Raw genomic sequence first — 24,557 nt, forward strand, 5'->3', positions numbered from 1 at the left:
CCGGTCTGAGCACAGAGCCATCGCCCCTCCCGTCCCGTGGCAGGGAGTTCCCCAGGTCCCCAGAGAGGGTCAGGGATCCCGGTCTGAGCACAGAGCCATCGCCCCTCCCGCCCCGTGGCAGGGAGTTCCCCAGGCCCCCAGCGCGGGCTCTACGCTCGGAAGCGGGGGGAGGGGCTGGCCCGGGCTTTTGGAGCGCGGCCGCGCGCGAACTTGGCCCCGCCTACTGCTGGCCCCGCCCCTTCAGCCGCTCCGTGCTTGGCTCCCCCCTTCCCGCCCTTCAGCAGCGCGCGGCGGGGCGGAGTCTGCCTGGAGGGCGGGGCCTTGCGGGAGCCGGGCGGCGCGCACGGTACGGGGGGGGGCTGAGTGGGGGGTTGAGGTGACTGGGGGCGGGGGCTGAGCGGGGTTGAGGTGACTATGGGGGTGGGGATTGAGTGGGGGCGGGGGGTTGAGGTGACTGGGGGTGGGGGCTGAGCGGGGGGTGAGGTGACTATGGGGGTGGGGGCTGAGTGGGGGCGGGGGCTTGAGGTGACTATGGGGGTGGGGGCTGAGCGGGGGTTGAGGTGACTGGGGGTGGGGGCTGAGCGGGGGGTGAGGTGACTATGGGGGTGGGGGCTGAGCGGGGGGTGAGGTGACTGGGGGTGGGGGCTGAGTGGGGGGTTGAGGTGACTGGGGGCGGGGGCTTGAGGTGACTATGGGGGTGGGGGCTGAGCGGGGGGTGAGGTGACTGGGGGTGGGGGCTGAGTGGGGGGTTGAGGTGACTGGGGGCGGGGGGGTGAGGTGACTATGGGGGTGGGGGCTGAGTGGGGGCGGGGGCTTGAGGTGACTATGGGGGTGGGGGCTGAGTGGGGGCGGGGGCTTGAGGTGACTATGGGGGTGGGGGCTGAGCGGGGGGTGAGGTGACTATGGGGGTGGGGGCTGAGTGGGGGGTTGAGGTGACTGGGGGCGGGGGGGTGAGGTGACTATGGGGGTGGGGGCTGAGTGGGGGGGTGAGGTGACTATGGGGGTGGGGGCTGAGTGGGGGGGTGAGGTGACTGGGGGGGCGGGGGTGAGGTGACTGGGGGTGGGGGCTGAGTGGGGGGTTGAGGTGACTGGGGGTGGGGGCTGAGCGGGGGGGTGGGGGCTGAGCGGGGGGGTGAGGTGACTGGGGGCGGGGGGGTGAGGTGACTGGGGGCGGGGGGGTGAGGGGGGGTTGAGGTGACTGGGGGCGGGGGTGAGGTGACTGGGGGCGGGGGGGTGAGGTGACTATGGGGGTGGGGGCTGAGGGGGGGTTGAGGTGACTGGGGGCGGGGTGAATTTGGACACCGGGGGAAGGGGTTGAGGTGAAGGTGGGGGGAGGGCATGAGCCAGGCCTGCTGTGCCATTGCCCCCCTGCCGTTGCTGTGCCATCCCACCCCAGAGTAGACCATGGGCTGCACTCGCCTGCATGGTGGATATGCACACCAGTCCCCCTTTCCCATAGCTGCAAGGCTGGGGAGTAACCTCGGAGACCTTAAGTCGGGGTGGGGAACCATTTTGGGGTCAGGGGCCTCTGACCCACAGAAAAATGAGTTGGGGGCTGCACACCTGTGAGAAACAAAATGAGAAACCCCTGACAGGGGAGAAAGACACTCCTCACGTTCCCCTTGCACACCAGAGCCCGGGGGAGGAGGGGCAGGCTAGTAAATGTGTGCTCCAGCCCTGCGGGTGGGTGGCAGAGGGGCTGGTGCCCCAGTGAGGGTTCCCCAATGCTGAGCCTCGGTGGCCAGATCCAGGCAAGCCGGGGACCTGTGGTTTCCCACCCCTGCTGTAAATCCTTTGGGGCTGGGCCTGCCTCTGTGCTGTGTGTGTAGAGATTAAAGAGACTGGTACATTTGGGTTTAGAAAAGAGATGACTAAGAACAGCCACTTTGGGTTAGACCTATGGCCCACCTAGCCTAGTATCCTGAGTTTGAGAGGCCTGTGTCAGATGCCACAGTGGAAGTGAACAGAACATGGCAATTGAGTGATACATCCCCTGCTGTTCAGTCTCTGCTTTAAGTAATTGGAGGTTTAGGGATACCTGGAGCATGAGGTTGTGTCCCTGTTTGTATTGAGGGGATACGATAGAGGTCTATAAAACGGTGAATGGCGTAGAGAGAGTGAATTTAAAAGTGTTATTTACCCCATCACATAATGTAAGAACCAGGGATCATCCAATGAAATGAATAAGTATCAGGCTTTAAAAAAAATGAGGGGCTAATTCACACAACACACAGTCAACTTGTGGAACTCTCTGCTGGGGGATATTGTGAAGGCCAAAATTATAACTTGTCTCAGAAAAGAAAAGTCCATGGAGGATAAGTCTATAAATGGGTATTAGCCAGGATGGGCAAGGATGCACCTCCATGCTCTGGAAATCCCTAGCCCTCCAACTGCCAGAAGCTGAGGCTGGAAGATAGGGAATGGATCATTCAATAATTGCCCTGTTCTGATCACTGCCTCTAATGTGTCTGGTCCTGACCACGGTCAGAGACAGGGTATTGTCATCTCTATCAGTTCTCCAATTCCCAGAGCTTCTAAGGAAAAAGGAGATGACGGGACTCAAATTTCTTGTGAAAAATAAGCCTCTGAGCTTTTCTTGAGAAAGGGGCAGGTGGGACCCATCCCCTCTCAAGCCATCCTAGTCCTTCATAGAGACACAGAAAAGGACACGAGCCCATACTTTTCCCTTTGCCAGTCATCTTTCATATGCTGAAGCAATGTCAGGATTATAGATCCCAGCATGCATTGTTCCATCATTGAACTATGGAAGAGAATTGTATGCTGGGATTTGTAGTCATTGTAAGTAGTCCTGGGATTGCTTGCTATGAAACACAAAGCCCTTCACCCTATATGTGATATTTTAATCCAGATTTTGTTTCTATAGCATCTCATTTGTTGGGTCCCTGATCCCTACTCTGATTCAAATAATAGTTTGATGATGGCCCATCTCTTCTAATTTGACCTTGCAGTGAGATTGTGACTCACTGTGTGTGCTGCTGCAGGAGCTCCTGTGATTGGCAATGCATGTGATGTGCCTATGGGATCTGGCAGGAGGAGAAGCTGGACAGAAATTCCTGGGCCAACCACAGAGATTTCTATGGTCACCGTTGACATGCCCATCTTGTTTCTCTGGTAACCAGGAGTGCATTTTTTATTTAAAAATGGAATAGCAACTGCATGAAAAATGGCCAAAGTAGTGTCTCCTCTGGGCAGACCTTCATTCACTCCTGAAATGAGAGATTTGTCTGACACCTATTTTATGCGTTTCACATGGAAGGAGCTGGGACCAGGCATCAGTCGCTATGGAATTATGCTTATGTTCGGAGTTGGTTTGGTATCATCAGCTGTAGGCCTCAAAACTAGTGTGATCCAGTGGGGGAGGCAAAGGCCTCTCACAGGGTCGTGTAGGTTTTCCTGGAGCATAGTCTCTCCAGGGAATGGGGTCTGGTGGAAGTTGTGTTCTTCTTTTGCTGGAAGTGCTGCTGTCTGAGCCTGTTTGCTCTCTTGCAGGATGGAGGGCTCTGGGGATCTTGATAGCAGCCTCTTGACACAGCCTTGGGCTTCAGTTTGCTTTGGCGAGTCCACTTTTATTGCCAAGGCTTGTTTCAGAGATACGGGCTACGTCTTGTTGATCTCTGACCTCAGCAGTGTGTGGTATGAACATGCGGACATTGATGTCGTTGGGAAAAGGTCCAAGGTGAGTCTGGCATGAGGTTTGCAAAATCCACAAACTCCCTTTTATGCCTAAGCCAGCTAATGTTCCAGCATGAATTTACGGGACATGCAGAGGATGGGTGGCAGCTTCAATAGGAATAAGGGAGAAAATCTTGATGTGGGAAGCCCTAAACAGGGCAGCTGATTCCTCTCTATTCTGACCTACAGGCTGTCTCTAGACTACATCCCTTTTCCGTAAAAGGGATGCAAATTAGACACATCGCAATTGCAAATGAAGCAGGGATTTAAATCCCCCCTGCTTCATTTGCATAAAAATGGCTGCCGCTTTTTTTCCGGCTCGGAGCTTTGCTGGAAAAAAGCGCCAGTCTAGACGCGGATCTTTCGGAAAATAAAGCCTTTTTCGAAAGATCCTTTATTCCTCTTAAAATAAGGAATAAGGGATCTTTTGGAAAAGGCTTTATTTTCCGAAAGATCCGCGTCTAGACTGGCGCTTTTTTCCGGCAAAGCTCCGAGCCGGAAAAAAGCGGCAGCCATTTTTATGAAAATGAAGCGGGGGGGATTTAAATCCCTGCTTCATTTGCAATTGCGATGTGCCTAATTTGCATCCCTTTTACGGAAAAGGGATGCAGTCTAGACACAGCCACAGTGTTCCCTGCTATGCTAGTCCTGGCTTCTGTACCCAATCTCTGCTGATGTTCCCTCAGTCCTGATCTGTTTTTGGAGGTACAAAGCCAGTGCACTGGCAGCATCTTCCTCTGGCAGCCTGCCCTCCTTCCCTCTGTCTTTCTAGTGGTTGTGATGCTGTAGAATTAGGGGTGACCATCAAGGGAGAGGCTGCTGTTAGTTTTAGTGGACACATCAGAGGCTACCAGCAGCTTCCTCCTCAGGACTACAGGCAGTCCCTGAGTTACGCAGATCCGACTTATGTCGGATCCGGACTTACGAACGGGGCTTTCTCGCCCCGGAGCTCGCAGGCAGCGGGACCGCCCAGAGCGCAGCGGTCCCGCCACCTCGACCTCCGGGGCGAGAAAAGCTGCTCCGGGTGCCCCTGGTCTGCTGGGGACCGTCTCCAGCAGACCAGGGACACCTGGAGCAAAGCCGGGGAGGCGGAGGGATCCCGCGCCTCCTGAGGCTTTGCCAGAGCAAAGCCTCGGAGGTGCGGCACCCCGCCGCCGCTGCCGCTTTGCTCCCGGTGCCTCTGGTCTGCTGGGGACCGTCTCCAGCAGACCAGGGACACGGGGAGCAAAGCCGCAGCGGCGGCGGGGTCCTGCGCCTCTGAGGCTTTGCCAGAGCAAAGCCTCAGAGGCGCGGCACCCCGCCGCTGCTGCGGCTTTGCTCCCCGTGTTCCTGGTCTGCTGTGGGGGGGCGCAGCTAGTGCGCCCCCCCCCCCCAGCAGGCCAGGCTTTTGTTGTGGACCCTGGGGTAGAGCAGCTGGGGTGCTGCCGGGTTGGTCCTGCAGGGACCTACCTGGCAGCCCAGCTGTTCTGTCCCAGGCTCGAGATTCAGCCGCTGTTGAAACTGATCAGTGACTGATTCCAGGAAGCTCGGGGCAGAGCAATTCTGCCTCCAGCTTCCTGTAGTCAGCCCCTGGTCAGTTTCAGCAGCAGTGGCTGAATCTGGAGCCAGTTCCGACTTGCATATAAATTCAACTTAAGAACAAACCTATAGTCCCTATCTTGTACGTAACCCGGGGACTGCCTGTACACCTCCGGGAAGCTACCCTGGCAGTTTCTGCAGCCTCAGTGATATGTTTGTGTTAATGATGTCACATCTTCAGTATCAGAACCAGGACTGGCAACACAAGCTATCATCTACCTCTCTGTCCTCGCTGTTTCTGGGCCAAGGGGCAAATGGGAGCAGGGCCTGTATGGAGCCCTTTGGGAGAGGGCTGTTATCCTGATCACTGGGCTTAATGTTTGAGTATTTTATAGAATTTGGCAGCTGTGGGAGAGTGGATAATGATAGGCAGAGGAGTCTTGCCTTCCCTTTTGGCTACTCTGGTATATTCTACAATGGCTGCTTCCCATTTGGTTTTTTGGCAAGTGGGTTAGGCTGTAAAAGTTTCTTAGCTAGGCTAGAGCAGCTGAGAGGTGTTCTAGTGCAGGAGATCCCTGGGGTGGTGATGGGAGAGCAGTGAGGCCATCTCAGGAACCACATGAGAAAATGTTTTATTATGCCCTCTATATCTTGCCCTCTTAAACTCCACCTGCTCAGAGCTGGGGATCTGGTGGGTCAGAAGGGAATGCCCGGATCACAGGCGCGATGAGCGTGGGAAGAATTGATTAGGAAAAGTGCTTTGCTAAGCATAGGCCAGATGGGTGTCTGTTGCTCTTAGTCTTGTTTGTCCCTTGGAGTCTTCCTTGTGTATTGGTTGAGAGACAGTGAAGGAGAATGTTTAGCCAGGTTACCTACACTGACAGTCCAAAGGATGGACTGTTAGAGTGGGAGGCCCTTGGTACGAAATGGACTTGGATGCAGGCCCGGACAAAGAGTGTGCAGGGCCAAAGGCAGCATGCTGAGTCGCATGGCCATGCGGCTCCCGGCTGGGTGGGTAGGGCCAGGAGCTGGGCAGCGCGGGCCCTTGAATGCACGGGGCCCAAGGTGACTGTTTCACTCTTCTTGCCCAGAGGCCGGGCCTGCTGGGATGGACCCTATTTGCTTGGGTTGCTATCCTGAGCTGAGTGAGTCTAGCATTGGGGTCTCCAGCAGTGTTTCCTCTAATATTTTTTTTAACCTTGAGCGGAGTGAGTTTTGGCTTGTGCACCAATATTGAGATCGTGTGTGCTGGTTTGGATGTGTGCCACTATAGCACCCAGATTATTTTAACACACACACATTCCTGCCCGCTGCAGCAGAACTCTGCCCCCCTGCAATGCAGCATAAGAACATAAGAACAGCCGTACTGGGTCAGACCAAAGGTCCATCTAGCCCAGTATCCTGTCCGCCGACAGTGGCCAGCACCAGGTGCCCCAGAGAGGGTGGACTGAAGACAATGATCAAGAGATTTGTCTCCTGCCATCCCTCTCCAGCCTCTGACAAACAGAGGCCAAGGACACCATTTTATCCCCTGGCTAATAGCCTTTTATGGACCTAACCTCCATGAAATTATCTAGCTTCTCTTAAACTCTATTATAGTCCTAGCCTTCACAGCATATCCTGTTCCTGGCCCCAGCTGTCAGAAAAGGCCCTCCCCCCACCACGTGGCAGTCCCGGCCACCGGAGCAGGCCTCCTCCCTGCCACGCATCTATGGCAGGCCCCGGCCCCCCGCCCCAGTGGCTCCCTCACCATGCCATCTCAGCTGGCCTGCCCGCTGAAGCAGCCGCCTGCTGTGTGGCTCTCCAGAGGAGGTGGGCAGGAGAAGAATTTTTTGTGCTCGGCTGTGCAGGCACGCACCTTAGCTGGAACTATGGTCTCCAGAATGCCTTGCTGCTCCTACTCATTGCTCCTTTCTATTGGTCTTTCCCAGGAGCTGAACAAGCGACTGACAGCTCATGTGTCCTCTTTCCTGAATCGCTTGAGCAACCTGATGTGCCCTTTGCTAGAAGGAAGGAAGAGTGATGCCACCTCGTTCTCCTGCCAACAGACTTCCAGCAAACTCACCATCCACGTGAAAAGTGATCTCTCCGGATTACCTTTCTACTGGGATTTCCACTGCCTCGCAGCTGCTATGGAGATGGTGAGGAAAGAGCTCTGCGATGAGCCACATGTCTGCCCCTCCTGCTGAGGTGCTTAGCAAAAGTAGACAGCCAGTGATGGCGAGGGGCTGTGGTGGGTGGCAGGAGCTGAATTAATTGAGTAAAAGACATTTTATAGAGGTTTTGGAGTTACTAAGGTGTGCACTAACTGCCTGTATTCCTCACTCCCTTCTCCTGCTATGCAATGAAGCCACTTCTTGCTTCCCATTCAGGTTAGACTGTTATGCTTATAAGAAGCACATGGAATTTTTAGAGGGGGAAAAGGCAACATGTTGCGTTTATTGAGAATACAGTGGCAAAGCAGCATATGCATACGTAGATAGACAGATACACACACAATACATCTACATACATTGTTTTACTATTTGATGTTGTATTTATTTATGATTTGTGGATTGATTATGGGTGGAGGAGCGGGGGTCTATTGGTCCGGTGATGCTCCAGTAATGGCAGGATGTCCCCGCTTTTAAGGCAAAACGTTTTTTTTATAATAGTTTTTTTATTAGGACTAGTGGGTTTTGCATTATGCTATTTTTTGATGGATGTTTATTTTTAGTTTTTTAAGTTTTTTTCTTTTTTTGTTTTGCCATGTGTGATGGCGCGTTGGAGTTCCCCCTGATCCTGCAGCCCCATAGCAGCAAGAACAGACTCCGCCAGCCAGTAGAATAGAGAGGGCTTATTGCTCCTCCAGGATACAGCACAGCATAGATGTGATGTGGCTACAGGAGTCTGGGCCAGGATGCCTCAGACCCCTTGAGATGGGGTTTCTGGGCCCCTAGACTCTCAGCCCGCCTCCTTAGTCTTTCCCCTTCATGGTTCCAGCGCAAGACAGCCCCTTCCCCCAACACTCACTTCCTTCGTTCAGTCCCTTCCCTTAACCGGTAGGACCATTTCGGTCACTGTCATGGGGGCCCTCAAGGCGCCCCGGCTGGGCAGTTTTTACAGACAAAGGCCAGTAGGGGTCATCCAAAGCTCACAGCCCAAGCATAGCAACCAGCAATGTACTGACACTACATCACATCTCTCCCCCTCCGAGAGTGAACTGAGCGGGGTCACTCCACTTGTGACCTGGGGAGGTTTGGGCCCCCCAGCTTGGTGACATTGATGGTCCCCTTTGCTTGGGCTACAGCTGCATGGCTTTGAGGGGCTTGCGCGGGCCCACTCTCTGCAGTCATACCAGTCCTTTTCCTTCCTTTGGACTCTGCCCGGGGTCTTCCTGGCCAGACGCATGAGCTCAGCAAGCCTTTCCCGTAAAGCCAGGACGTCCTCCACCCTCGACTCTCCATTCGGGGACCTCTCCTCCTTTCATAACTCTCTCAGCAAGTCTAGGGGGTCCTTCCTCCTTCTGCACCCTGACTTGGTCGGGGAGAACCTGGCAGATCCTCTGGGTGCCTTCCTGTGTGCAGACAGCAAGTTGGGCAGGTACTTGTCCCAGTCCTGCAGATGCTGGTGCATAAAGGCCTCCAGCATCTGCTTCAGGGTCCCCTGGAACCTCCTCACCAGCCTGCTGAACTGGGAGCCACACGCTTGGGCCTAGGTGAGCCGGGCCCCGTGCTTCTCCCACAAGCACTGGAGAAGGGCTGACATGAAGCTGGATCCCTGGTCCGTGAGGACCTCCTTGGGGAACCCCAGCCTACTGAAAATGGTCAGCAGTGCGTCTGCCACCGTGTCTGCCTCGCTAGAGGGCAGAGCCACGGCCCTGGGGCAGTTGGTAGCCAAATCCACGGCTACCAGGATGTATTTGTTCCCTGTCCGGCTGGCTTGGCTGACAGGCCCCACTATCTCTATTGCTGCAAATATCCCCGGCCAGTAGAAGTGTTGGAGCAGCCTCAGCCGGGTGCGCTGGATATCCCAGTGCCCCGCAGATGGGACGTCATGGGCCAGATACAGCAGCTTGCGGTGATAGGGGAACTACCAGCTGCTGCTGGACCCCCCCATACCTTCACCTTCCCTGGGGGAGCCATTCCCAGTACAAAAATCTCCTCTCCCACAGGAATTTCTCCTGGCAGCCTCTCCCCAGGGGCTGAGCTGTGCCGAGGCCAGCCTGGTCCCTCAGCCTCTGCAAGGGGAGGTCTGCCTGCACCTCAGCATGGAATTCCGCAGCTGGGGCAGGGACAGGGACCTGTTCCCTGCCCGTCCCTAGGTCCGGAGTCCTAGCCTGGCCGGGCCCCATGTCTGCTTGGTTGGGTCCCTGCGCTCCCTGCAGGGAGCCCTTCCCTGGACCAGGGTCACCTCCCCCTCGCTGGCTCTGGCTATGGGTTGTGACTAGAGCCCTGTGGGGTCTGTCTGGCCACTCCTCTAGGTCACTCCCCATCAGCACCTCTGTGGACAAGTGCCGGTGACCCCCACTTCCTTGGGGCCCTCCTTGGTCCCCCCTTTCAGATGTACCCGGGCTACAGGCACCTTAAATGGGGTCCTGTCTATGCCCCTCAGGGTCAGCTGAGTGTTGGGCACCATATGGTCTGGGGCTACTCCCTGGTGCCGGGCCAGCATCACCTTCGCACCCATGTCCTAGTAGCCCATCACCTTCCTGCCATCCACCTGCAGGGGCATGAGGCACTTGCTCTGCAGGGGCCGCCCTGCCCCCATCCAGTACATGGAGAAATCTATCTCTGAAGGGTCGGATCTCCCAGAGGAGATGGACCGAGGGTCCTTCCCCCCCCCTCCACCCTGAGCTGAGGTTTGCCTGCTGGCCTCTGCCTCTGGGGCGGCCCACCCTCCTCCTCCCCCCCCCCCCGCTCCAGCCAGTTAACCCTGGAAAGTCTCAGGATGTGGGACCTGTCCTGATGCACTGAGTCCTCTTGTGGCCTCCTTGCCTGCAGCGATGGCAAGTTAGTCCCTGCGGGCCCTTTTGGGCTGGCTCTGCCTGGGCCCTGGCTGGTTCTCTGGGGCACAGAAGGCTGGTCCTTGTCTCTTGGGTTCGCCTCATAGGTGACTCTCTCCGTCACTCAGCCGAGATCCGGTCTCTGTGTGATTCCCTTTCTCTCCTGGACTCCCGTTCACACCCGGACTGGCTCTCTGAACTCATTCGCCAGCCTCCCGGCTTTCTGGGGTTCCTCTGGCTTCCGGTCCTTGAGCCACAGCCTCAGGCTGGGTGGACACGCTTCATAGAACTGTTCCAGCATCATCATCTTAAGCAGGTCCTCTGTGGACTGGGCTCTGACCCCGAACACCCACTTGCGGCAGGATTGCGCCAGGCCGGAGGTCTCCCGTGGCCCCTTCTATACCCCCTGGAACTTCTTCCTCTACGTTTCCGGGGTCATCTTGAACTTGTGCAGCAGGGCCTCTTTGACCCGTTCGTAATCACCCGGCTGCAGATCCTCCAGCTGATTGAGAACCCCTGCGGCCTCCTGATCCAGCAAGGGGGTGAGGTGTTGCAGTCGGTCCGCTGTGGGGGATTTGGTGTAGTACATAGGCCCGCTCAAAGGAGCTGTGGAACCTGTCCATGTCTCCCAAGTTTTTACCTTGGGCCAACACAAGCTTTTCCAAACGTCTGGCCGCCCCGGACCTCCTGGGGTTCTCCCCACTCACCGCAACCGGGGCCCTTCGGCTTCTCCGCTCCGTCATGGCCAGCTCATGCCACCGCTGCCTCTTGGTCCTGGCGTTCCTTCTCTTGGTCCTGTACCTCCAGTTCCTTCAGCTGCAGCTCGATCTCCAGCTGCCTCAGCTCTGCCGAGATGGACCCTGCCCTGGGCGAACCGCTGCTGGTAGATCGTGGCCTGGTGGGCACCGCATCTCTCTGGTGGGCTCTAGCCCTCCCTCAGGTCTGAGAGCCTGAGACGCTCCCAGGGGGTGTGGGGCTGCTCCCCGCTGGGACAGGATCCAGGCCCTTGGACGGGTCATTCTCTTCCAGCTGGGCAATCAACTGGGCCTGGGTAGCTTTCCCCACGGGAAGGCCCCTCCCTCTGCACAGCCCCACAAGGTCTGCCTTCAGGAGTCAGGTGGAGGCCATCGCCCTGCCAATCCCCGGGTGTAGACTCACCGGCCGAGTGCTGCAGCGCTCCACAGCTCCTAGGAATCGCTTCGCTCTGCCTCCAGCATGCCTGGTTCTTGCACGCCCCTTTTCTACTGCTCCTTGTCACCCACTGCTGGAAGCTCCATCCGCGGAGTGCAGTGCACCCCACTCCTGGTACCACTGTGAGGGCACGTCAGAGTTTCCCCCCAATCCTGCAGCCCTGTAGCAGCAAGAACAGACTCCACCAGCTAGTAGAATAGAGAGGGCTTATTGCTGCTCCAGGAGACAGCACAGCACAGACGTGATGTGGTTACCGGAGTCTGGGCCAGGATGCCTCAGACCCTTTGAGATGGGGTGCCTGCCCCTTCCCCCAACACTCACTTCCTTTGTTCCGTCCCTTCCCTTAACCTGTAGGACCAGTTCGGTCACTGTCAGTGGGGCCCTCAAGGTGCCCCCAGCTGAGCAGTGCTTACAGACAAAGGCCAGTAGGGGTCACCCACAGCCCAAGCCTAGCAACCAGCAATGTACTGGCACTACATCACACCATGCTAAACTGGTTTTGATGACAAATATTTTGTTTTAATTGATAAATGCTTGCCTTTTTTTTAGAACCATTGATTTGCCCACTGCTTACATTTTGATGGGGATATGCAGCAATTTTTGGCATTTTCACAATTGTTTTTGGCTTTTTTTTAGAAACTTTGGTTCGGTGGCTTTTATACTTATTTTTTATATATTTCTCATTTTTTATACATAACAAGATTGATTTCTTTGTTACAGAGAAGCAGTATGCACATTCAAATAAGGACATTATATTACAATTAAAAACCCCCCAATTTCTACACCTTTTTATTTATTTTACATTACTAATTTTAAAACTTAAATCCAAACTGTAAGACTTTATTTTTGCCTTGGAATTAGCTTTAGACACAGTATTTTGGCTGATGCACCTTTGCCAATGGTAAGGTAAAGGTCCTTTCTTCTTTCAGAAAGGGTGTCTGGCAAAGTACACCGAGGCACACATTATTTTGCATAAAGCTACATTTTAGCTGCATGGCTACGAGACCAGAGGTGGACAATAAGCTGCCCACGGGCTGGATGTTGTTCGCCAGAGTGGACCACCAGATGCTTTATTTACTTGAGCATCTGTGGGTATGGTTGCTTGTGGGTCCTGTTAGCTGTGGTTTGCTATTCCTGGCCTATGGGAACTGTGGGAAATGCATGGGTCAGGGAGAATGAGCAGTGTCTCCAGGGAGAGAGAAGGGCCTGAGATCTGTCTCTGCCACAGGTTCATTGTGTAGCCTTGGCTGAGTCACTGCTTTTCTCTTTGTGCCACAGTTTCACATTCTGTAGGGTGTGTGAAAGAGTATTCCTGCCTTCCAGAGGTGCTGGGGGCATTTCTGAGTTGGTGTCTGTAAAGGCCAGGTCCCTGCTTAGACTTTTCAGGGCCAGGGGTGGAACTGAAGAGCTATTGGGCTGTGTAGCACTTTTTCCTAGAGCCAGTCCAGTCGTACATACTAAGGCCAGAAGCATTGTGTGATAGTAGCACCTGGAGGCCTCCTCCAGGAGCAGGGCCCTGCTGTATAGAGTGCTGTACAAACACAGGGTCAGAAATTGTGCTCTGCAATTTGCATACCTTTTTTGGATAGTTTTTTTGGAAGAGGCTTTTCTGAAATTTGGCCCGTCTACATTGGGCCAAATTTCGGGAAAAAACCCTCTTTTGGAAGAGCCCTTCTTCCTTGTGGGAGGAGGAAGACAGGGCTTCCGAAAGAGTGCGTCTGCTCTTCAGCAAAAAAAAAGCAGAAGATTAGATGTGTTCCCTGTATGTGGCAGAGTTTTTCCGGGATACTTCCGGTATCCTAGAAAAAATCGGTAGTCTAGACATAGTCAAACAGAGAGAGCTGGGACAAGGTTAGTAATTAACATTGGCCAAATGGTTATAAAGGGGCCTTCAAGACACCTCCTGCCTCGAAGAGAGGAGGGATCTGAAGATGTCCAGGGTAGTGGCTTTATGTACTAACTCTGTTCTCTGTGTACGGGTTACCATGGAAGAAAGTGCAAAGGTGCTTGTGGGCAAAGCTGACCAATTGGTAATGAAGCCTGGCATCACTGGCAGGATTGCATGATGAGATACAAGCACAGAGGAGTACGGAGAGGCATGTGCTTGCTTCCTAAGGCATTGATCTACTCCTAGAGTCAAACCTCCAGGAACTCTTAAGCTAAGCAGAATTTCAACGTTTCCAAGGACAGAAGTGACCATTATGATCATCTAGTCTCCCTCCTGTATAGTGTAGTACAGTCTGCAGAATGCTCCCACAGTCGTTCCTAGAGCAGAGCTTTTAGAGAAACAGTGAGTCTTGATTTAAAGATGGTCAGTGATGGGGAATCTACCATGACGCCGAGTAAGTTGCTTCAATGGTTGATTGCTCTCCCCATTGACAATACAGGCAGTCCCCGAGTTACGTGGATCCGACTTACGTCGGATCCGCAGTTACGAACGGGGCCCGTCTCCCTGGTCTCCAGCAGACCAGGGAGAGGAAGCAAAGCAGCGGAGCACGTGGGCAGCGGACAGCTGTCCGCTGCCCGCGTGCTCCACGGCTTTGCTCTGCTTTTCTCCCCGTCTCTCTGGTCTGCAGGCTAGGGAGAAGGGGAGCAAAGCAGAGCAAAGCCACGGAGCCCGAGGGCAGCTGGACAGCCACGGCGCGTCTGGGCTGTCCCGCTGCCCCCGTGCTCCGCAGCTTTGCTCCGGACGCCTGTGGTACAGCAGCTGGGGCGCTGCCAGTTGGTCCCGTAGCGCCGCTCTGGGCGCTACGGGACCAACCCGGCAGCACCCCAGCTGCTCTGCCCCAGGCGTCCTGATTCAGCCACTGCTGGTCAGTTTCAGCAGCGGCTGAATCAGCACTCCTGGGGCAGAGCAGCTTGGGTGCTGCTGGGTTGGTCCAGTAGCGCCGAGGAGCGGCGGCGCTACTGGACCCACCCAGCAGCACCCCAGCTGCTCTGCCCCAGGCATCCCCAAGTCAGCCCCTGCTGAAACTGACCAGTGGCTGACTACAGGAAGCCCCTGATCAGTTTCAGCAGCGGCTGAATCTGGACGCCAGTTCCGACTTACATACAGATTCAACTTAAGAACAAACCTACAGTCCCTATCTTGTACGTAACCTGGGGACTGCCTGTATACACCTCATTTCCAATCTGAATTTGCCTGGCTTCCACTTTCAGCCGTTGGATTGTGTTTTACCTTTGTCTGCTAGACTAAAGAGCCCATTATTGAATCTTTGTTCCCCTCGTACATGCTACAGACTGTGATCAAGTCACCCCTTAATCTTCTCTTTGTTGAGCTAATGAGCTGCTTGAGTCTGTCACTATAAGTAGGGACCTATCAAAGTCACGGTACATTTTGGTTAATTTCATGGTCATGCAATTTTAAAAATCCTAAATTTCATGATTTCAGATTTTTTAAATTTGAAATTTAATGATGTTGTAACTGCATGGGTCCTGACCAAAGGAGGAGTTTTGGAAGGGTCAGAAGGCTATTGTGGGGGGTACTGCTACTGTTACTTCTGCGTGGCTGCTGGTGGCCATGCTGTCTTCAGAGCTGCTTGTTTGGGGAATGGCAGGTGGTGGACAGACAGCTTTGAAGCCAGAAGATAGGTGGAGACTCTCTGGCTGGGGGGTAGGGCTGGGGAATTGAGTTAGTCTTGGTGGGGCTAGCGGGAGTGAGGATGTTTGGGACCAAGGAATGGGGTGAAGCCCCTTTCCCCCCAAGAAGAATAAGGCTATCTGCCCTGGCTCCTGTGTCAGCATTGATCCTGCACTACATTGTATCTCTGAGAAGCAATAAAGACCTTCTACTCTACTGGCTGGCTGAGAGTCACATCTGGCTGTGGATGGGGGTGCAGGGTCGGGGGCCCCCAGACATGTTATCACCCCCCAACCCCCTTTTTTTTTGGTCAGGACCTCCAATTTGAGACACACCGGTCTGCACCTTAAAATCTGCATAGAATAAAAGCATGCAGAAGACCAGATATCACTGCCCATGATGGATTTTGCATGGCTGTGAATTAGGTAGGATTCTAGCTATAAGGTGTGTTTTCAAATCCTATAATAATTTTTGTCTCTCTTTTTTGAACCCTCTCCCATGTACATTAATGAGGCCCTGGACTGGGAGGCAGGTTCTAGTCTAAGGAATGTGCAGGTGATACAAAGACCAGGCTGAGTGGTGCAGTAAGGCGTTGGGTCCCAGTGGGATACTACATGGTGCTTATGCTGCAAGGAGCATGCCCATGAAACAGACCGGTCTTGGGTCCAGTGCTGACCCCAGTGCCTTCGTGCCATGCTCTGCAGTGCTGTGCTGCTAGAGGTCTGTATTTTGGTTGAAACCTAAAACTGAGGCTCTGGCCACCTGATGATGAATGGTGCTTTGGCTTTGCAGCTAACAGTCCACATCTTACAGAGCTTCTGAGCTGCTTCATCCTTTCCCAAGATTGCCCTAGCTGGGAGACAAGGCTTACTTACACCCTGCCAAACTGTTTTGCTGCACTGCTTTATGTTGTCTCTTTGGTGAGGGATTTGATTCTGGTCTGTGCTTTTACATCCCTTGACCTTTGTACAGTAGTCTGTGTACCTGCAGGAGGGAAGAGGCTAATTGTTTGGGGTAACTGCTTTTAATAGGTGTGCCATGCAAACAGCTAAAAGGCTTCATGAGATTCAGAACTGGGATCAGAAAGAAAATCAGGAACCAAGCACACTACGTGCTGGGCTAGTTAGGAACACAAATGGCTAGTCATGCACTGGCTGTCTAGGAGCTGGCTGCGGGTGTATATAAATTTTCAGTGGTTACATGGTTACCCAATTACCCACTTTTTAACATCTCTAGTGCGCACACGAATAAAAATGTGGCTGCTTTGGAGGAACACTCTCTGTGCTCCTACAGCCAGAAGACCTGGCTTTCTTCCCGCCACATCCCCTCCGTGGCTAGAGGAACGCACTCTTTCCTGGTGGTTAGTGGAGCTGGGTCTCCTTGCATGGCCCCAGGGCCAGAAGAATTGTCTTGCCCCAATGGAGTTGTGAGCCCCCATTGATTGAGAGTCCATTCCCCCCCTTGCTCACACCCAATTGGATGTTCCCTTGTTTCTTTATAGAACAAATTGGCCCATGAGAGCTTCCCTTCCAGCTTTCTCTGTGGTTCTGCGGGCGAGGAGTGTATTCCTCCTCAGTGGTATGCATAGAGGAAATTTTGGGCATTCTTTACTTTTACATGCAATTCTCTTTAAGGCTGTGCTCTCTGTAGTTCAGGGGTCTCCAGCTTTTAAAGCATGAAATCACTTTTTGAATTTAAGTGCAATCCAGGATCTACCTCAAACTCAAACACCCTTGTCCCACCTCCTTCCTGCCCCTTCTCCAAGGCCCCGCCCCTGCTCGCTTCATCCTCCCTGCCTCCCCCATCCTTCCTCACTTTCACCAGGCAGGGACAGCGTGTTGGAGTGGGGAGAGGGGGACGTGCAGGCTCAGGTCTTGGATTAAGGGATCTGGAGTGCAGGAGGGGCTCTGAGCTGAGCCTGGGGCAGGCCATTGGGATGCCAGAGGGGGTTCTAGGTGCAGGCTCTGGGAGGGTGTTTGGATGCAGGGGTGTTTGGGTCTAGGGCAGGGGCTTGGGGTGCAGGAGGGGGTTCATAACTGGGGTAGGGTTTCAGGATGTGGTTTCCAACTGGGCACTACTTACCTCAGGTGGCATCTGGGTGGTGGTGCAGTGGGACTAAGGCAAGCTCACCCCTGCCCTGGTTCTGCACCACTCCCAAAAGCAGCCAGCAAACTACTTCCATCCCAAGCCCTGTTGTGTTGCCCCCTCCCCCGCTCTGTGAAGATAGAATACAGGATGGGAGAGGGGGCACCTTGACATCAGTGCCTCTCTTTTCCCTGCCCTGCACAGCAACCAGGAGACTCCTGGAGGTGAGGGGAGGCAGCTCCAAGGCAAAGGGCAGGCGTTGCGCAGCCGTAGTGGGAGGGCTAGCTGAAGTGCTGGCACTTGATAGTCTCTTGGTCAAACCAGTCAAGATCACCTGTCAGAGGCTCCAAGATCTAGCAATAGATCCCAATCTACTGGCTGCTGTAGTTTGATTAAATTGTAGTGGCGTCCAGTACGCACCAGAGTGTGCTGTGCACCTAACTATAATTGTTGCTAGTCAACAGAGGTGGCTCAATGGCAGGTGATGGATTTGTGACTTGCCCTAAAGAAGTCGAGGAAGGGTGGGATAGGACAGCTAGCAAGAGGACAGGCTGAGGCTCCCTGACGAGGCCCCTTTAAAGGGCTTTGGCACATTGATCAGGTCCAACATTGGGTGTGTTTGAAAGTTCTGACATTGAGCATTTGAAATGTCTGCACTAAAATTCTTCACTTGCACTTTAGAAAGAGCAGAGCTGGGATCTCAGTCCTGTTGCTAGTGGGACAGGTGTCTACAAAATCCCTCCATCTGGTGGGCACTAATTGGCCCACCCAGTGGTAGTGCCAGGGACTGAAAGAGTGACAGGGGCTGCATGGTGCTCACCCCACAGGCTCGTCCTACCTAGCAGGGCTGTGTGTTTGCGTGCAAGGGTGGAGCTTGCCCAGACTCTGCCTTTCCCGGGGTACATTGACGCCTCCATCTCAAGCCTGCCAGTGAAGCCCCTTTCACCAGCCCTGGCTGAAATTCTTTTATAAAGAGCAAATGGAGCATGCCAAAACCCCCACTGTGGGTCACTGGCCCCTGCTGCCTCTCCAGCAGCAAGAACTTCCCAGAGCTGTGCATGTCTCTGTTGGTGCATCAGTGGAGAAGTAACAGAAGGGGAGCCATGTTATCTCTGGTTCCATTAAGAGCACAGGGTATGGGGCAGACTTGGCCCTGGTGAGCAGCATGAGACATTTGGCCCTTGGAAAGACATTCTGCCACCTTTCAAAGAGGGTATGAATCCCACAGCATTACCACAGCTGTAGAGGTGAGCTATGAACTGGCACCTGCTGCTATCCCATTAGTTCGTATCTTGGTTGATGTTTGTAAGGCACTCAGATGATGAGAGACCCTGCAGAATGCGAAGTGCTACTGTTTGTGATGTAGGAATGGGGCCTAAACTCTGCTCAGCTGCTTGTCAAGAGTCAGGCCTATGCCAAACTGGCCTAAAATGGAGCACATTGCCCATTTCCTCAGCTTTGCAAGTGGCCCATGGAGACCACAGGTCCCAGCATCCTGACCAGAGTGGAGGCTGCATTGTTTTCAGACCTGTAGTGTACATGAATTGCCCTTTTGGGTGAAAGAGGAGGGTGGCTGCAGAACTCAACCCCCTATCTGCCTTCAGTGTGCCATGGATGCAGAGCTTCAGTGGGCTGTGCTGTCCTGTGAGTGGCGCTAAGTTTACTGTACCCCCATCTCAGTGGCTTGGGTTTGCTGATTAAAAATGAAGCACAGAGTGAGAAGGGGTTTGTCAGACAGGCTCATACAGTACATTGGGCCCTGCTGCATGTGTCTTGCCCCAGCTGTCCCAGAGATGATGGTGAAGGGTCGGTTTCCTGTGTCTATCTGACTGGAGTTTGTGGGTGAGATGGTCCATTGGGAGTGCAGGTTGTCCTGACCTGACTTGACCCCCTCCAAGGGCCAGGAAACTGCAGAGGGAGAGTGTCCCCATGAAGAAAGTTCTGTTGGTGAGAATCAGAGCAAGGTGCATCCAGTCCATACTGGGGAAGAGGTCAGGACTGTGCTCTGAGAGAGCCTTGGGTAAGGGTAGCCTAGAAAGAGTGTGGATAGGTGCATACAGGGCAGCAGCAAGGGCCTGCACAGGATTTTGGGATAAAGATTCCTCATGCCTTCGATCTCATCTTCCCATGAAAGTTTGTCAGTTTCTTCAAGCTGCAAAATGACTGGTGGTTCCTTTTGCTTTTAGTCTTAGCTTTGTCTGTTTTCAGTGTCAGAATGGGCATCCGGGCCCATTGGAGCTGGGGGATGTGAGGCTCAGAGGGGCCTGTTTGTGCTGCTTACTTAAGTTTTCATTGGGTTGATCAGAGCAGAGGCACTTGCTGTTACCTCCTTCCACAGCTGTCTGTCAGAGTTGGAGTGTCTCCTACATTGAACCGTCTCTACCACATATCCATCTCTTTCCTCACTGCCTGTGGTGTTTTGTATTGCACCTCCTGCTGGGAGAGGCTGGGACTGGGGTAGGTAGAATGTATTCCCCAGTCAGAGCTCCTGCCCCATTCTCTACAGCTCCTCTCAGTCAACATTTCTATCCCATTCCCTTCAGTGCTTCCCACTGGGATGGCAGAGACCTCCCTGCACAGCCAGAACACCTGATTTGTTCCATATAGAGCCTCCTGCTAGCAGATGCTGGAATGGCAGACAGGTATTCCTGTAATCTCTGGATGCTGGGAAGTTCTGAGTAACCTCTGGCTGTAGCTGCCAAGACATTGCTGATGTCGTCTGACCCGCTTCAACCACTTTTGTTCTAGAAACTAAGTGCCCTTCTTGTCTCTCCCACCCCAGATTTCCTGTCATCTTTTGCGGCCCCTCATCAGGATGAGCCTGGCATTGCAGTGCCAGCTGCAAGAGCTGGCATCTCTTCTGGTGCAGAAGGATGCTGAGATCGAAGACTACAGGGAGAGTGGAGCTGCTCTTAGCAGAGGTATGGAGGCTGTTCTACTCATGGGGAAACCAGGGCTGGAGAGAGCAGGGAGTGAGTTTCCTTCCTTGCACAGGGTTGGCACAAAGTGCTCAGTCTGGCTCTTACCCAACGAAGCTTGTGTTTCGTGTTCAGCTGCTACAGCAGACAGACAGTAGCCAGAAGCCTTGGGAGTAGTCCCCAGGGGAGAGGTGGAGGAGGAATGGACATTGACCGGTAGCCGAAGGACTTGGGAAATAGCCAAAAGGCTCTTTGCTTTACTTAGAGTACCTGGCCTGTGACCAGGAACCTAGATCAGAGGCCAGCTAGCGAAGGAGCTGGAGCAGAGTCAGGCTTTTTTCCCACATGCAGTAGCTTACAGAACACTTGGAGAGGAACCAGGGGCTCCTGACTCTTTTCCTCAGCTTCCTTACAAGAACATTGGAAGCATGACTGTGCACGTGGGCCTGCTTCTGTGTGGAGACTCTGAGATGTTAATGAGAGGCTTGGGTTTAATCCCCAGGCTGCAAAGCACAGGGCCTAGAGCAGAGTGATATAAGGACTGGCAGAGCTGTTGCTGATGGGTGGAGTCTCTCAGCACTTAGAGGGGGTGCTGCATCCCACACTCAGCTGTCGAAGCCTCTGGCACGTGGATTTGGTTCACAGCTGGCAGAAGCTTTGCATGCATTGGACTGAAGGGCAGTGTTTCCAGGGGACATGCCCTCTTTCCACTAGCATGGCCTGATTTCCTCAGAGCTTCTCTTGCACATTGGAGGGTTGCTGTGATCCTGACCAGCTCTCCAGGACCTATTAGGTAGTGGGAACTGGTCCAATGCCGCTTGTTTGGACACACACAGCTCTCTGCAGGTTGTGTGGGCTGTGAAGGGAGGCAGGCTATATCACTGGTCATTTATACAGCCCATTCAGTAAGCGCCATGCTGGAAAGTGATGCCAAGAGGTCCAGGCCCTGTTGTCTGACTTACTCCATCTCAGACTTGCTAATTTTTCTTGGATATACCAAAATATATGTGGTTGCCTCTTGCTGCTGGTTCTCAGGCAGCGCAACAGTGTCCAGTAGGTTTGGGGAGCAGCAAGCTTAGCCTGGGGTATAGACAATGATGGGGAAATGAGCAGAGCGCTGCTTGCTACAGACTGCAAAAATATCTGGACAATTACTGTGAGCTGCCTAGGTCTCCTTGGCTGTAATGCTTTCCTGCTGGCCTCTGGTGCCAGGGTTGATGAGTACGGGGGTTCCCGCTTTCCTGACTGGTGCTGCCAGTGCCCCTGGGTAGATGTTACATGTCACTGTAGTATCTGAGCTCCCCCAAGTAATTCAGACTAACAACAAAAACCAGACCCACTTTGTATGTCCCCCTGTCAGAGAGTACAAGGGCAACGAGCTAGTGTGTTTGGCCAGGCTGGTGGTGCCCACCCTGCTCACACTCCCATCTCTGCTTCAGGACGCCTGAGGACCGAACCCTTCCAAGAGGAGTTGTTCCTGCAGAAGTTTGTGGATGAGGTAGGGAAAGATGTTGTCATGTGTTAGTGCAAAGGGGACCTAGATGTGTCCATGTCCGTGATGTCCAACCAGTTCTGAAGCAATAGCCATTATAGTGGCTACTGGTATAGCAAACTTGCCACGCTTAGCCAGCCAAATAGCCACATTGTTCAAGCCAGCTAGCCCCACTTGACCGGCCAATAGCCACATGTGGCTAGGTGGCTACCGTGTCCTATGTCAACACGCTTTAGGCCATTCAAGTTATTGAGCTGTCACCCGCTTGGGTTAGTTCAGCCTAGCATCCTGGGCCATCACCCACTCTGGTAGGCCCAGCTTAGCATGCTGGTCTGCCTCCTGCTCGAGTTAGTGGGCTGTGGTGTGCAAGGGTTGGCTTGGGGGCAGTCTGGTGAGACAAAGCCATTGCTGGTTCAGACCAGGGCAGTATAATGGGTCTGGGTCTCACTCTGTCTGGTCCTGAGGCAACAAACAAGCAGCAGTTGCTGTTGTCACTCCAGACGCTTGCATATGTCTCTGGCGTTATGTGGAGAAATGGCCTGTTGGGAGTCAAGCTGAAACCATCCTGGCTCCCACCTTGGGACTGAGCCCTAAAACAACATAATATTCAGTTCAGCCCTTCTCCCCAAGCTGGGTTGCTCCTAGGACTCCTCTCTAGGCCTTTCAGCCTAGATCAAGGGTTGGCAACCTATGGCTTGCACGCCAAAGATGAGTCAGTACGGGGCCAAATATAGCTCACAGCTCAAGCTCAGTCCCCCTTTGTGGCCCCCATAGTGGTTATGCAGTGACGTTTGGGGCTTTCACACACCCCCTCCCCCTTGGCTAGAAGCCGGCGCTCTAATCTTGGGGGGCAGGGGAGATGTGAGGCTGGCACGTCTCCCCTGCCCCCCAAGATTAAAGTGCCGGCTTCTAGCCAAGGGGGAGGGGGTATGTGAGAGCCCCAAGCCTCACTGCATGACTTCAGGGAAGAAGCGGAGCGGCAACTTGTGCTGCTGTTCCCCCCCAGCCAGGGGAGTGAGAGTAGCAGTGCATGAACATACTCACTGCCTGGAAGCTGTTCCCTGCTGCTCCCGTTCCCAATCCTTCGACACAGTGCTGGGAGCAGTGTGGGGCTCGAAAGCAAGTGCCCCCATCTCTTTCTCCTCATGCCCAGACACTGCACCCACAGCCTGCTCCTGCCCCCTCGCCCCTGGCCAGACATCTGCCCCCAGCCTGCTCCTGCCCCCTTCTCCTTGGCAAGAGACCAACCCCCAGCTTGCTCCTGTCCCCTCCTCCCTGTTCCTGCACCCTCCTTGCGGCCAGACAGCTGCTCACCTCCAGCCTGCTCCTGCCCTCTCCCCCCAGCCAGACACCTACCACCTCCAGTCTGCTCCTGCACCCTTCCTCCGAGCTAGACACCCTAGTCCTGCACCCTATCTCCCACCCAGAACTTGCACCCTCACCACCTCCTGCATTCTACCTCCTGCCCAGTTCCTGCTCCCCCATCCCTAACTGCCAGTGAGTGGGATCTGTCCCCCACTCTGAACTCATTTTTGGCCCCACCTCAGAGCAAATTGAGGGGCCCACAAAATGCACTAACCCTGAAACCCCAGGAGAGTTAATCTGACCTGATGCCTTGAACCTCAGTCCTTCCTGCCCTCCCCATCCTCCTTGGGGCTGAAGCACAAGGCGAGTGAGGCATCTCAGTTGGAGGCCACATCTCAATTGGGGTGGTGTGGTGGTGGTATGTTGTTTTTTTTTTTTGCTTTTAACTTGTGTGGTCCCCAACTGATTTGTTTTGTGGGTCAGTGGCCACCGACCCAAAAAGGTTCCCCACCCCTGCCATAAATAAAGACGATGTTGAAACCTTTTGTGTTGGATATAATATTTTACTTTATTTAAAATGAAGTTTGGTAAACTAACGTGGGAAAGTTAAAGTGCTTAGTCTGTTTAATAATTTTGATTAATATTTCCTGTATTACTGGTTAAATTAAACTTCTTCCTAGCTGCAGCCCCAGCAAAATGACCTTAACCCTATCCTGACCTCAATCCTGGGGCAGGCCCTGTGGTTTGGCCCCCATCTGGGCACAGGAAGGGTGGTGAGGGTGGCCCCCTCCTGCTGTGGCATGGATAGGAGGGGAGGCCACGATCTGGCTGTGGCGATCCTGGCCCAGCCCCTTATCCAGCCAGGTAAGGTAATTCGGCCGCAGGGCCCCCACATACTCTACGTCCCACCCCCAGTGCTCTGCATTTTGTACCTCCCACAGACCCCAACCCTGTGCCCTGTTCTCTTCATACGCTCCAGTCTGACTTCTGCACCCCCCATCCACAAACATCACCCTAAGCAGCAGCAGAAGTCCCATTAAATAAAGTCTGCGAGTACAGTGTTTCATACGTGCTAGTACTCATGTCAATCATCAGTAGCATTAAGCTGTATCAAAATACAGGACTATGTAGCACTTTAAAGACTAACAAGATGGTTTATTAGATGATGAGCTTTCGTGGGTCAGACCCACTTCCTCAGATCAAATAGTGGAAGAAAATAGTCACAGCCATATATACCAAAGGATACAATTAAAAAAAATGAACACATATGAAAAGGACAAATCACATTTCAGAACAGAAGGGGGATGTGGGGAGGGGGGGAAAGGAAGGTGAATGCCTGTGAGTTAATGATATTAGAGATGGGTAGATGTCTGTGAGTTAATGGTATTAGAGGTGATAATTGGGGAAGCTATCTTTGTAATGGGTAAGATAGCTGGGGTCTTTGTTCAGCCCCCCGCGGAGAGTGTCGAATTTTAGCATGAATGCCAGTCCTTTGGTATATATGGCTGTGACTATTTTCTTCCACTATTTGATCTGAGGAAGTGGGTCTGGCCCACGAAAGCTCATCATCTAATAAACCATCTTGTTAGTCTTTAAAGTGCTACATAGTCCTGTATTTTGTTTCAGCTACACCAGCTAACACGGCTACATTTCTATCATTAAGCTGTATGTTTTCAGTCATGCAAATGGGCATTCTTATACTGGCTCTTTGTTGACCACTTGTTCTGAATTTTGATGTACTTTGGCTCTTTGATTTGAAAAGATTGCTGACCCCTGTCCTAGACTCTCTCC

At 53.5% G+C, this 24,557-nt stretch overlaps 1 protein-coding gene across 2 annotated transcripts in view; it reads left to right on the forward strand.

Annotated features, from left to right (window-relative positions):
* The first annotated feature begins 223 nt into the window (after positions 1-223).
* Positions 224-24,557, forward strand: part of NHEJ1 (non-homologous end joining factor 1) — a 156,423-nt gene continuing 132,089 nt past the window's right edge. The window contains exons 1-5 of one of the 2 annotated variants that reach the window (XM_089779605.1): positions 224-346; positions 3,511-3,697; positions 7,143-7,352; positions 19,834-19,972; positions 21,409-21,467. In XM_089779605.1, coding sequence (XP_089635731.1) covers positions 3,512-3,697; positions 7,143-7,352; positions 19,834-19,972; positions 21,409-21,467 — 594 coding nt within the window. In that variant the 5' untranslated portion in view covers positions 224-346; position 3,511. Of the gene's footprint in view, positions 347-3,002; positions 3,133-3,510; positions 3,698-7,142; positions 7,353-19,833; positions 19,973-21,408; positions 21,468-24,557 lie in introns of those variants that run through there. The other variant, XM_075932927.2, reaches the window with a different exon arrangement.

This window comes from Pelodiscus sinensis, chromosome 7 (assembly GCF_052426305.1).
Source record: "Pelodiscus sinensis isolate ZL-2025 chromosome 7, ASM5242630v1, whole genome shotgun sequence".
Classification (NCBI taxonomy): domain Eukaryota; kingdom Metazoa; phylum Chordata; order Testudines; family Trionychidae; genus Pelodiscus; species Pelodiscus sinensis.